General features: G+C 39.2%; 1 protein-coding gene across 11 annotated transcripts in view; it reads left to right on the plus strand.

Annotated features, from left to right (window-relative positions):
* The window catches only part of LOC124595060 (mitogen-activated protein kinase kinase kinase kinase 5), a 307,956-nt gene that overhangs the window by 149,760 nt on the left and 144,211 nt on the right, over positions 1–13,985 (plus strand). For 6 of the 11 annotated variants that reach the window (XM_047133627.1, XM_047133632.1, XM_047133629.1 and 3 more), the window contains one exon: positions 4,922–4,960. The exons of the other annotated variants lie outside the window; for them this stretch is intronic. In XM_047133627.1, coding sequence (XP_046989583.1) covers positions 4,922–4,960 — 39 coding nt within the window. The remainder of the gene's footprint in view (positions 1–4,921; positions 4,961–13,985) is intronic. 11 annotated transcript variants of the gene reach the window in all.

Below are 13,985 nucleotides of genomic sequence, written 5' to 3' on the forward strand. Positions count from 1 at the left end.
AGGATATGCTGAATGATCAGTTTGGTTTCAAAAGGGGATTGGGAACAAGAGAAGCGATTCTGGCATTGAGACTCCTTTTTGAAAAGCAATTACAGAAAAATAAACCAACGTATATTACCTTTGTAGACCTGGAAAAGGCATTTGATAATGTTATCTGGTAAAGAGATGTTCAGAGTGCTGAGAAAAAGTGGAATGAAGTATAAAGACATCCGTGTGATACTCAATTTCTGTAAGAATGAGGTAGCAGTGATTAGGAACTGTCACCAGGAACACAAAGCAAATATTAGGAAAGTGGTAAGAAGAGGATGTATCCTTTCTCCTCTTCTATTCAATACTTGCATCCAGGAAGCTATAGACCAAGTTCAAGAAACTACTGAGATGGGGATCAAAATTAAGGGGCAGAAGATAGACAGGCTATGTTATGCAGATGATATTGCTATAGTCACAGAGACAAAAGAAGATCTAGGGGAAGTCTTCAGAACAATGGAAAGGATTTTATGCAATCAGTGTTGAATGAGAATAAACAAGAAAAAGACTTAAGTGATGGTATGCAGTACAGAATTAGAATATGAACCTCTGAGAATGAGAATTGGAAGAGAGGAGCTGGAAGTGATTGAGGAATTTACCTACCTGGGAAGCAAAATGACAAGGGATGGTAGAAGCTGGGAAGAAATTGGGAGCAGAGTACAACAGGCCAAAATTGCATTTGTTCTGAGGAGGAACTTACTCACCAGCAAGAACATCAGTCTGAAAATAAGGAAATGTGTTATGAAAGCTTTCGTTTGGAGTATGGCCCTATACGGATATGAAACTTGGACAGTGGGAAGAGAAGAGAGAAGATGTTTAGAGGCTCTGAAAATGTGGTGCTATAGAAGGATGATGAAGATCAGCTGGAGAGAGAAAGTAACAAATGAAAAGGTGCTTAGAAGAGTACAGGGAACCATATCCATGTGGAGGCACATCCTAAGACACAACAACATCATTGGAACAGTAGCAGAAGGAGCTATTGAGGGAAGGAATCAGCAGGGGCGACCAAGCATATCGTACATGCAACAGATCATGAATGACATTGGATGTAACACATATGTGGAAATGAAGAGGACAGCAGAAAGAAGAGAGGCATGGCACTCTGATGCAAACCAACCTCAGGGTTAAACACCAGAAGAAGAAAGAAGAAGAAAATTGTTGTTTTTTGCCAGTTACAGTTTTTTTCTTATTTTGGTATTATTTTTCCAATATCAGTGTTATTTTTTCCAATTTGGTGCTGTTCTTTGCCAACTGCACTATTAGGTTTGACATCACATCATAGTAACAGGGAAAATGAACATACATTTTAACATTATACACGACTGAGGAAATAATAAGTCAAAATGCAGTTTCAGCATCCAATAACTAGCAGTTACGAAAATTGGTGAAGTGCCATTCTCAGATTTACAACCTTTTTATACACAAAAATGCCATATTTTGCAGTATTGCATAAACATTTCTGATTTCACAATATTTCATTAAAAACTGCCAATTTTGAAATATTTCATTAAAAACTGCCAATTTCGTGTTATTTTACACGTTATCGTCTTCACAAAATTTTCCTGTCCCTAGTTATCAGACTCAAAATGCTAAAGGCTGTGGCACCCAGCTTGAGAAAATTGTCATTGTTGTAATTTCAAATGAATAAGCTCTTCGATTACTCTGTAAATGGATTTGACTATGTTTTGTTATGGGAGTTTAACTCCCAGATGAGTATGCAAAAGATTTTTGGACCACTCTCAGCAAATTATGGAATCGGTTTTCCATACGAGCATCAAGTGACTTCATCTATCATACTCTTCATACAATTTTGTACTGTACCCTGAAAAAATTTAAAACGAATTCTCCAACAATTGCAAGTCAGTTACTATTTTAGGTTCATAACAAAACTGATTTATTACAATAAACATCAGATATTGCTTCTGAACTAGGAAAATTTTTGATATTTACCAAGCACTGTCACCACATGTCTTGCAGATGTTGCTAATATCACATTATTATGAAGTTGTAGGGGTAAGGAGGAGTATGTCATTTGGTATTTTTGGGATGAGCTGTTTATGTGTACTTATTATGCATGTGTACATTATCAAATTTGTGGGTTGTATCCAGGGATGGCCTGAGAGCAACTGCACAGTAAATCTGATCTAATAATACCTGATTAAGAAAATGTGAGTGAATGGTGTCAGTGTCTTCTGCTTTGTTATGCTGCCGAGTGACTATTGCTGCTGGTATTAAACATGGCTAGTATATTATTTACTGGAAGTGAGGTAGTCACATGTGCAGAGTAAGTATTCTGCAGCAGTGTGCCAGCCGTATTGGTTGTGGAAGTGTCATAAACAGAAAACAACTGAAATAAAAAAACCAAATGTGTTTAAATCAATATCAACAAACCATATCTTGCTCACCTAAGCCTTTTACGTAATTTGTAATATTGATCAAACAGAAAATTCAGTCACATTGTTAAAATTACAAGAGAGACAGTGGCTGGCTGTTACTTACTTTCAGTAGGGGTACACATAGTACTGGTGATAGAAATAATCCTAGCTTTCTGAACTGTGTGTTCCTTGTTCAAGGAGAAAAAGATAAATTTACTGGAGTAATTTGGAAAAGGAGGGCGAATCATTCAGTTTGGAACAAAGTAAGGTGCTGCAGTGTTGAGATGCTAGTCGCTTTTTTAAGTGGATTGAGGTTCAAATTCCCACCCAGATTCAGTTTTTTATGGTTTCCTGAAATTGCTTAAGGTTTCGAAAAGTGCATGACTGATTTCACAGCCAGAGTATATTCTCTGTCTCTAATTATATCATTATCATCATCATCATCATCATCAATGGGAGTCTGTTCTTTGTAGGATGAGAAAGGCAAGGACACATTTTTGCCTCCTATGCATCCTTATAACAGGTGGATGTCATTCAGCCTAGGGTATGAGTGCATGTGCAGCCCCCCACCCACCCAACCCGTTTCCTAGCTTAGATTTTTTGCTGAAGAAGGGAAATACAGTTACAGATACTAGGGGTTACTATTGTATGCTTTGAAGTGAAGTGATTCTGTCAGCTGTATTGCTGATTGATAGTGTGCTGGGGTTTATCACACTTTTCTTTTTTTGTCTCATTTGTAATTCTTTATCGTGAAACTGCAACTAGAAGACTGTACTTGTGGGAGATTCTTCTTTCACGTGGCCCATGCATCAGAAAGTTCACATTCTAAATTGGAATGAGAGATCCACAGTTTGTAAAGCACTAATAGTGAAAGGCAGTTCTATAGAAAGAAGAAAGAAAGTTGCATAAATCAAAATATTTGGCCCAGAACAAATAAAAGTGTTAAGTTGGACTTGTAATTAAACAATAAAAGAGAACAGATTTATGTATGGAGAACATGCATTGATTAAGCTTATGCATAGCTTGTTTCTATATATCAGATGCAGATGTATTTCATGCCTACAATACATTGCAGTTTTGAGGTACCAGTACGGACTAATTTATGTAAATGAAATTAAAATTGTTGCTGTACTCTTTTTTTACCTGACTTAAATCTGTTAGACCATTACAATTGGGTTCATCATTTAATGTGAAACGGTTTATAAGAAAATCTTACTATCGCAGTTTGAGGGGATTCATGTTTTATGCCAATCAGTGTTTGGTAAACACAGACAGTGCTAAAATTTAAAAGGTAACCAACAGTGCCATTCATTTTTTTTTTTTAAGGGAAAATATGTGCCCTCAGTTTTTCTGTTGTCTTTTGTTAGTGCTTGTATGTTCAAAATTTTCTCCATATTAAAGTAATTCTCTTGTATCCTAATTATATTTTACAAGGCATCAGTGGCATCCTCAGCAAGGGGCACCCCCACCCTTCACTGAGAAAAGTTCTTCACAAACCAAAGTTTCATTTTGCCACCAGACAGACGGATGTAGTACTTCAGTGGCAGTTTAAAGAAAGCCAGAACATATCATGGATATTTACTAGTAGCAAGCATACCCAGAGTCATTCAATTGCCAAATGTCAAAACTCTTTTGCCATTTACCCTGGAACTAAAAGAGTTACCCCCACTCTCCCTCCCCCCTTTGTCCTGTGGTCTCTCCACTCACTCATATTGCTCTTGCAAGAGGTGCATAACATGCTTTAAAAAACAAAAACAGCTATTCAAAGCAGAGTGAGTACAGATAAAAGGAAACAGTGCTTCTGGTCAGCTGCTGGATATTGCTGTATTATATTTTGGGGTAGGTGTACAACTGCAATGGGCTAAGTTTATGACAACTGAATGAGTGGCACAAGGGACAAGAAAATTGTAACAAAAACACATTTTTTAGTTACATAACACATTTTTTAATCTTTGTTTGGATTATAAAAAATGTACTAAACCAACTTTGAGTTATCGCCTTGTTATTCAGCAAGTTGTGTTATTAGTAAAAGGATGATGATGATATTTCAAGATACTATCCCAGTTTGAAGTAGAAAAGATCGTAGTGTGTTGATAATGTGTAAAATATTATATCTGCATGAGTAAGTGTGAAGGAATGACAAGTTGTAATGATATTTGTGTTGTAATCATTGTGTGTGTGTGTGTGTGTGTGTGTGTGTGTGTGTGTGTGTGTGTGTGTGTATTTAGCTTTGTGTGTTTCATCATTGTGCTTCTGAGTTTGTTGCATTAGAAAATTTGTTAGATGTGACAACACACTTTTTCTGTAATCCTTCTATCATGCCCGCTGCCCTTCGCCTTGGCTCTTCTGTCTTACACAATATTGCACCTCCGAATCTTACACTATATACTTTACAGTTTATTATTACTCATTATTTAAATTTATTTGATAGCTGTTTTTGAGCTTTTAATTTTTTAGTTTTTATTGATTTCAAAAGTTTTTTAACTTTCGTTTAGCAGCAATTTATTTTTCATCAACAGGAGTCTTTTGCAGTACATAGATGAAGAACTTATCCTGAGGTATGGTAACTTTTTATTATTGTTCATAATGTTCCTCAGTGTACTGCATGGCTTTAACAATGAAGGGGTCCTGATTGTTCTTCTGTGTGTATTTACTTAAAATTAAAAGTAAGTTAGCCCATTTGTAAGTAGTGGCTTGGAAGAGGATGCACTGCAATTACAGGTTGAAATACTTAGTGATGCTTCCTCTAATTTTGTGCTATATCACATTTGAAAGCAAAACTGATATGTGATAATGATGATTGCATTTTGCTTTTGATATAGGGACAGTTTTGCTGGTCACCAAGCACTGGTCTCATACATGTCCTACAAGTGTCACTAGTATCATGTTATTGTGCAGTTTCAGGGAGAGAAGGAGAGCGTGATTTGGTATTTTTAAGATGAGCTGTCTATCTGCACTGTTTCACAACTGCATGTTATGGATAGCCTTCTCCAAAAGAAATGTGGGCATAACTCTGCAACTTTGTGTAATTTGAATTGTTTAGCATGATATGCATCTATAACTCTGTTAATGTCTGCTGTGGATATGAAACTTGTCCTCACAGGATGGTGGCAGCTCGAAGTTCTTAGTTTAGGTATTATAAATAATAAAAATACAATGTGATACATGACCTCGTAGATGCGTTTTTCTTTCTTTCTATTTCTGTTGTCAAAAAAAACTGTAAGTTATCAATAGATTCAGGGCAGACAATTAAAAGTGACTTTTATGGCAAAATTGACAGTTGAAATTAAAATAAAACCGGTAGTTAAAAAAAAAAAATACTAGAGAGAGGAAGTGACATTTTAATGAGTCATTTTATTGAGAAAATAGAAGCACCATTCTGAAACTGAAATCAGAGATCAGTAATCATGAATGTAATTGTTTGGCTTGGAAAAATATTTAATCTGTAATATTATTTTTGCGTGTTGACTGGAATGTGGTAAGAACTGTGTGTTTTCTGCACATAACATACATGAATGCTCAGTTATTCCCATGAGTAGGAAAACTTTGCACAGTTGGAGGTTAAACATTTTGACAGCACTAGTGTTATTACATATAGGGCAGTAGCACAGCTGGATGTGATGAAGGGAAGGAATAGCATCTGCTTTATTGAAAAAATTATTCCAGAATTTGTCTGTAGTGCTGTAGGTACATGACATGAAATATGTAGATCAGAATTTGCAAATAACAATTTGAAATTTGCTCCTCCTGAATTTAAGGCAAGTTTTCCAGCCAGTGCATCATTCACATTGTTGCAAAGAATTGTGAAAGTCACCATGTTGCATGGATGGCACTCCCACATTTGATACAATGTTGATGATCTAGTCCAGTTGGAATACTGTGTTGCTCACAGTTTACATCTATATCTACATCTATGGCTACACCTACATCTACATCTATACTCTGCAAACTACCATGATGTGCATGGTAGAGGGTATGTCCCATTGTACCAGTTATTAGGGTTTTGTCCTGTTCCATTCACTCATGGAGCGTGGGAAGAATGATTGTGTGAATACCTCTGTGCATGTGGTAATTATTCTGATCTTCTCCTCACAATCCATATGTGAGCGATACATAGGGGTTGTAGCATATATCTAAAGTAATCATTTAAAACTGATTCTTGGAACTTTGGTAATAGACTTTCTTGGGATAGTTTATGTCTGTCTTAAAGACTCTGCCAGTTCATTTCCTTCAGTATCTCTGAGACATTCTCCCATGGATTAAACAAACCTGTGACCATTTGTGCTACCCTTCTCTGTATACAATCAATATCCCCTGTTAGTCCTATCTCGTATGGGTCCCACACCCTTGAGCAATATTCTAGGATGGGTTGCATGAGTGATTTGTAAGCAATCTTTAGTGGACTGATTGCACTTCCCCAGTATTCTACCAACAAACTGAAGTCTACCACCTGCTTTACCCAAGACTGAACCTATGTGAGCATTCCATTTAATATTCCTGCAAAGTGCTACTCCCAGGTAAATGTATGAGTTGGTTGATTCCACCAGTGAATCATTGATGATATAGTCATAGGATACTACATTTTTTCGTTTTGTCAAGTGCAGAATTTTACAATTCTGTACATTTAGAGCAAGATCACAGTGTCTGCACCACATTGAAATCTTATCCACGTCTGACTGAAAATTTATGCAGCTTCTTCATTATAGATAACTGCATTATCTGCAAAAAGCCTGATATTACTATTAATATTGTCTGCAAGGTCATTGATATACAACAGGAGCAGAAACAGTCCCAGCACGCTTCTCAGGGGCACACCTGAAGTTACTTCATCTGACAGTAACTCTCCATTGTTATAACGTCAAGTTGAACACATATATTTCAAAACGACACAACACATATAAGTCACAGAGCAAGTTGACAAGCAAGACATGTGAACACGGTAACATTTGAATGAGCACTGAGTCCAAGTCTAGCGGCCGCTGGCTGGCTGGCCGCTTAGGTGGCGCAGCTGCTGCATGGCTGGCAGACAGCGCCGCATGTAGAGGACACGTGTAATTGCGTGGTGACACTTTGAATGATTGGCGAGTCACAACACTTTTCCCCCCTTTTGAAATTTTTTCACTGGTCTTGATGGAGGTGGCCTGTAGATTGCTAACGTCCATAGGTGTTGTTTGACTGGCCGTAAAGTCTCAAGGAGGAGGCTTCCCATACGGACAGAAGTGTCCCCGATGATAACGGGTCGAGATGACAGGAGACGTAGGGGTCGGGGAAGGCGAGACAGTGCATCAGCATTCGCATGTTGAGCCATCGGCCGGAAATAAATCTCATAATTGAAACGAGACAAGTAAAGAACCCAATGTTGGGGACAATTCTCACGTGAATGTTTCATAAAACACCACGTGCATGAAGGAAGTTGCCGGGGGTGTTGCTGCAGTTTCTTAGCGGGTTGTTTATGGTTAGGCCGAGGCTGTGCGTGGGAGCGCACTGCAGCCACGTCAGCTGGCGGGGACGCACCGCACGCGTTGTCAACAGCGCACAGTGGTTATATTTCCCCGACATCACCCCACGCCTCTATTTGCGCCCCCGTGGCACAAGAAGTTTCAAAAGACTGCGCGATGGAGAGGACTTCATCTAGAGTCGGATTTGCCAACTGAAGGGCACGTTGCTGAACTTCTTTGTCAGGCGCCGACCGGATAATATCATCCCGTACCATGGAATCAGCATAGGATTCTTTGTGAAGGTCAGGAACAAATTGACACTTTCGACTGAGGCTGTGAAGTTCAGCAGCCCAAGCGCAATAGGATTGATGCGGTTGTTTTTGACAATGATAAAAGGCAACATGAGAGGCTACCACATGCGTTTGCTTTTGAAAATAGACAGACAGAAGTGAGTACATTTCAGCAAATGACAAAGACCCAGGATCTTTCAAAGGAGCCAATTGTGACAACAACCGATACATTTGAGGTGAAATCCAGGAAAGGAACAGAGACTTACATGTTTGTTCATCCGTGACATGAAATGCCAAGAAGTGCTGTCGAAGACATTATTCATAATCAGACCAGTCTTCCGCCGTCTTGTCATGAGGAGGAAAAGGAGGTATAGCCAACAACGAGAAACACCCTGCATTTGACGCCGCAACGAAATCGCGAATCGCCGATGTTAGAAGGGTTTGCTGTTCAATGAGACCTTGCGATAGTTGCTCGACAGTAGCCATGGAAACCTGTGGGTCAACGATGAAAAGGAAAAATCCCATCCTCATCGCCAATTGTTATAACATCAAGTTGAACACATATATTTCAAAACGACACAACACATATAAGTCACAGAGCAAGTTGACAAGCAAGACATGTGAACACGGTAACATTCGAATGAGCACTGACTCCAAGTCTAGCAGCCGCTGGCTGGCTTGCCGCGTAGGTGGCATGGCTGCTGCATGGCTGGCAGACAGTGCCGCATGTAGAGGACGTGCGTAATTGCGCGGCGGCACTTTGAATGATCGGCGATTCATAACATCCATCCAAGATAATGTGCTGCGTCCTCAACCCAGTCACAAATTTCTCTTGATACCCCACATGATCATACTTTTGACAATAAGCATACATGCAGTTGAGAGTCAAATGCTTTTCAGAACTGAAAAAATACTGCCTTGATCCAGAGCTTTCAGTATGTCATGTGAGAAAAGTGTGAGTTGGGTTTCACATGATCGATGTTTTCGATGTCTATGCTGGGTGGCATTGAGGAGGTCATTTTGTTCGAGATAGCTCATTGTGTTTGTGCTCAGAATATGTTCTAAGAGTCTACAACAGATCAATGCCAAGGATATTGGACAATAGTTTTGTGGATCACTTCTACTACCCTTCTTGTAGACGGGTGTGACCTGTGCTTTTTTCCAAGAACTGGACATGGTTTTTTGTTCGAGGGATCTACAATAGATTATAGTTAGAAGAGGGGCTAACTCAGCTGCAATTCAGTCTAGAGAGTGACAGGACTCCATCAGGACCTGGAGCTTTGCTCACTTTTAATGATTTCATCTGTTTCTCAACACTACTGATATTAATGCTAATTTCATTAATTTTTTCAGTGATATGAGGATTAAATTGAGGCAGTTTTCCTGGTCTTTCCTTTGTAAAGAAACATTTGAAAACAGAGTTCAGCTTTTGTTTTGCTACCCGCAATTTCGGTTCCTGACTCATTCGCTAGAGACTGGACACTAACTTTCGTGCTACTAACAGCATGTACATATTATCAGAATTTCTCTGAGTTTTGTAAAATGTCAGTTGACAGTATTCTGCTACAGTAGTTACTGAAGTCATCGCACATTACTCTCTTGACATCCAAACACGTTTCATTCAGCATCTCTCTTTCTATAGCCCTATGCTTTGTTTTACACATATTATGCAGTAACCTCTGTTTCTTTAGAAGTTTTTGTACAGTCACCATGGAGGTTACCTCCCACTATGAACTGTTTACTGGGTACATAAGTATCCAGTGCATGGTCAACTATTCTTGTAAACTTGAGCCAGAGTTCCTCCACATGCTCCTGACCTGTGCTGAAAGTTTCAAGTACCTCACTGAGATATGACACTGCTGATTTTTTATCTAGTTTACTGAACACGCACAATTGTAGTTGCCACAACCACATCATGGTCACCGATACTTGTTTTTATGTGGACGTCCTCAAAGAGGTAAGGTCAATTTGTTGGTATTAGATCCAATACATTTCCATCATGAGTGAGGTCCTTAACTAACTATCTGTTCTAGGTAATTTTCAGAGAAGCCATTTAGTAAAGTTTCACATGATGTCTTATCATAACCGCCACTAACAAAACTGTAATTTTCCTGATTTATTGTTGGTTGATTAAAGTCTCCACCGATGATTACGGTATGATTGGGAAACTTGTTTAAAGTGAACTGAGGTTTTCCTTAAAGTTTTGAATTGCATCAGGAGATAACTCTGGTGGGTGATAGAAGGATCCAGTTGTTTTATGCTGACCGCCGATTCTAAGTCTTGCCCAAACAATCTCACATGCGGCTTCAGTTTCTACCTTGGTCAATTTGAGTTTTTTGTCTACTGTGACAAACGCACCAGCTCCATTCCCATTTGCCTATCCTTTCAATATACACTTAAACTTTCATCAAAAATCTCACTGCTATCAATCTTAGATTTTGACCATCTTTTGTACCTAGTATTGTGTGAGCTTCACTGCATTTCATGAGTGCTTCAAACTCTGGCTCTTTGTTGTGAATGCTTCGGCAGTTTACCCTTAGGATTTTTGTACTTTCCCCTGTGGGAGGCATTTCTTTCGATCTTACACTGATACTTTTGGGTCTTGTACAGCTGTCATTGTCTGGATTGGATGGAGAGTCACCTAATCTAAAAAACCCTTGTGTGCACACCACACACATTCAGCTACCTGAGTAGCAACCTCTGATGTGCAGTGCACACCTGGTCTATTTAGGCAGACCCTACAGTTCTCAACCATATGGTGCAAGTCCATGAAGTTGCAGCCTATCTGGTCACGGAATGTTCTGAGTCTTTGGTTCAGCCCTTCCACTCGAATTATAACCAAAGGGCCTCAGTGAACTAGTGTTTTGAAATCACAATAAAATACAAAAAAGTGGCTAGGAAATTTTTTGGAAATTTGTGGTAAGGTCTTATGGGACCAAACTACTTAGGTCATCAGTCCCTAAGCCTACATCCAATTAATCTGACTTAAACTAACTTACTCTATGGATAACACACACACCCATCCCCGAGGGAGGACTCGAACCTCTGAGGGGGGGAGTGGCACGGACCATAACGGGACGCCTCAGATCATGCGCGGCAGTGGCTAGGATATCTGGCTCTCACCCAGGAGGCCTGGACTCGATTCCCGGTACCAGAAATCCACATTTTTTTTGCTCCTTTTATGTGACTTGTACCAACGATCAGTTCTGTGGCAATTCTGCAAATTGTGAGCTACGTTGAAACTCCATGCACAAGTCTGGTCTTCTCAACCTTCTCTGCCAGTCGCTGGAATAACCCAAGAATGACCTCAGAGCCCAGACAACAGGCATCATTTGTTCCAGTGTGGACCACAGTCTGCAGCTGATGCACTCTGTTCCTTCAACAACTGCTGGGACAGCCTCTTCAGCATATTAAATGAGGCGCCCCCCCCCCCCCCCCCCCCAGGCATGCACACTGAGTGCACCTGGTGTCCTTTCCTGTCCCTTCCAGCCATTTCCTGAAGGGGTACCATCATTTGCTGTACGTTTGAGCTGCTGATGATTAATAGACCCTTACTCTTTTGTAATGTGTTAACAAGAGGAGGGAAGTCTTCATCCAGTTTCTGCTCCTCTTTGAAAAGAAGCTTTTGAAGAAAATTATAATTGGCATGTTTGATCATATGAAATTCAACAGTTTCTGTTACTAGATGGTATTCTACACAGCCAACAAAATTAATTTAATATCATACTAATAAAGTCTCGCATGAACCATGTACCTCATCACGGCGGCCGGGTGTGTAAGAGTCAATGATATAGATAGCTGTACTGAGGGTAACTGTGGTGAGACATGAATAATGTATGATTCCTGAAGAGGGACAGCAGCTTTTTCAGTAGTTGCAAGGGCAACAGTCTTGTTTGACTAATGTGGCCTTGTAACATTAGCCCACATGACCTTGCAATGTTGGCTCTGCAAACGACTGAACAAAGCAAAGGAACACTACAGCATGTTATATTTCCCAAGAACATGCAGCTGTGCTGTATGGTTTTATGATGATGGTTATTTAGGGAAAGAAATTTATTTATCAAAATTGCCCTTTATGGCAGAATTGCTGTATGGTTTTATGGTGATGGCATCTTCTTGAGTAAAATATTCCACAAATAAAATAGTCTTTTGTTCAGACCTCTAGGCAGAGACTACTCAGGAGTGTGTCTTTTTTATTTATTTACGATAGCTCTGTTACATTAATTGTAATACTACATGTGTGTGTGTGTGTGTGTGTGTGGGGGGGGGGGGGGGTAGTGTAGTATTTGTGTTGTATGGTGGTGGTGGTGGTGGTGGTGGTGGTGAGAGAAGAGAGAGGGTGAAACCAGTCTCCAGCACATAGCCTACTCCTCACGCCTCGCAAATAGCACCAAGGGGACCTTCAAAGCTTAATGTCCCAATCTGACAGATTGATCATCATAAACTGTCTTACATGCTCTCACTTCATGAGACACTGTGCAGAGGTTTGGTATTGAAACCAACATTTTTAAATTGACAATTGTTAATACTCTTCTTTGCAGTGTTTGCATTCATTGCTGTCTTTTGATTATTACTCTCCTTCATGCATTCAGATGAGAGATGACTGCATTCATTGCTATTGAAGCATTCCCTTCCCTTGCTCTTGTGGTTTATCATCATCATCATCATCATCATCATCATCATCATCATCATCATCATCATCATTACCGCCATCCTCTTCACATTCTATGTTCTCATTAATTTTCAACACAGATTTGGATGAATCATAACAAATTTCAGTATGGTAGTAACTTCATTTCTTGCCCCATTATCTATACATAATATATTGCAGATAGCTCCCAATTCCAGTTGTAAAAAAGACACTTCAATACCTGACTTACCTTCAGTTTTGCCAGGTATTGATTGAAAATTACATCAGAAAATTCCCTCAGATGATTCTGATAAGATTTCATTCTGGAACTCTTTCAAAAATCAGCTTATGTAAAGCTTTAACCAGAGCAGAGATTACATTTTTATTTACTTTTAGATTTTGTCTGACATTGGCATTTCTAGATATTTTATCAGCTTGTTTCAACCGTCACTTTTCCAAAATACACCATATGAATCTGTTAAAATATCTTAAAATTGATGTGTAGATAAACCAGCCATTATGACCTACAACTCTGTGCCCCCCTTCAAACTTGTTTCGTCTAATAGTTTTTGTTTACTTGGCTGTTCTTCCTTTAGTCACAACCTTTAAAATTGCTCCTCATGTTGTTCTGCTGCTGCCAATCATCATTAAAAATAATACATGTGATCGAGTGAGAGAGCACAGTGATAAACACACTAGACTTGCATTTGGGAGTTAAATGGTTCAACTCCCCATCTGTTCCTTCCAGAATTAGGTTCTCCTTGATTTCCTTAAATGAAGGTAAATGCTGAGATGGTTGTTCAATAGAATCGGACGGCCAGTTTTCTTCCCCATCCTTCCCTAATCTGAGCTTGTGCTTTGTCTCTAATGGCTTCATTGTTGACAGGATGTTAAACACTAATCATCCCTGCCTCCTTCCATCCGTCCTTCCTTCCTTGAATGCCTAAAACTGCATCATCAGCTGAGTGAATGGTGATAGCATAATTAGGAGCTATGTAAAATTCACAGAAAATCCCCAATGGCATTACCATATTTACAGGATATAAGATGTACCTTAATTTTCAAGCAATTTTTTAAAAAATAACATTTTTACCAAAGCCAGACTTTAAAAAAAAAAAAAAAAAAAAGACCCCTTAGCTTATAGAACTGAACTAGCCTCTAAAATCCCCAAAAATTGTCATCTTAACATTCTTCTTCTTCTTCCTCTTCCTCGTCACCTTTGTCC

The sequence above is a fragment of the Schistocerca americana genome, chromosome 2, assembly GCF_021461395.2.
Source record: "Schistocerca americana isolate TAMUIC-IGC-003095 chromosome 2, iqSchAmer2.1, whole genome shotgun sequence".
In the NCBI taxonomy this organism is placed as follows: domain Eukaryota; kingdom Metazoa; phylum Arthropoda; class Insecta; order Orthoptera; family Acrididae; genus Schistocerca; species Schistocerca americana.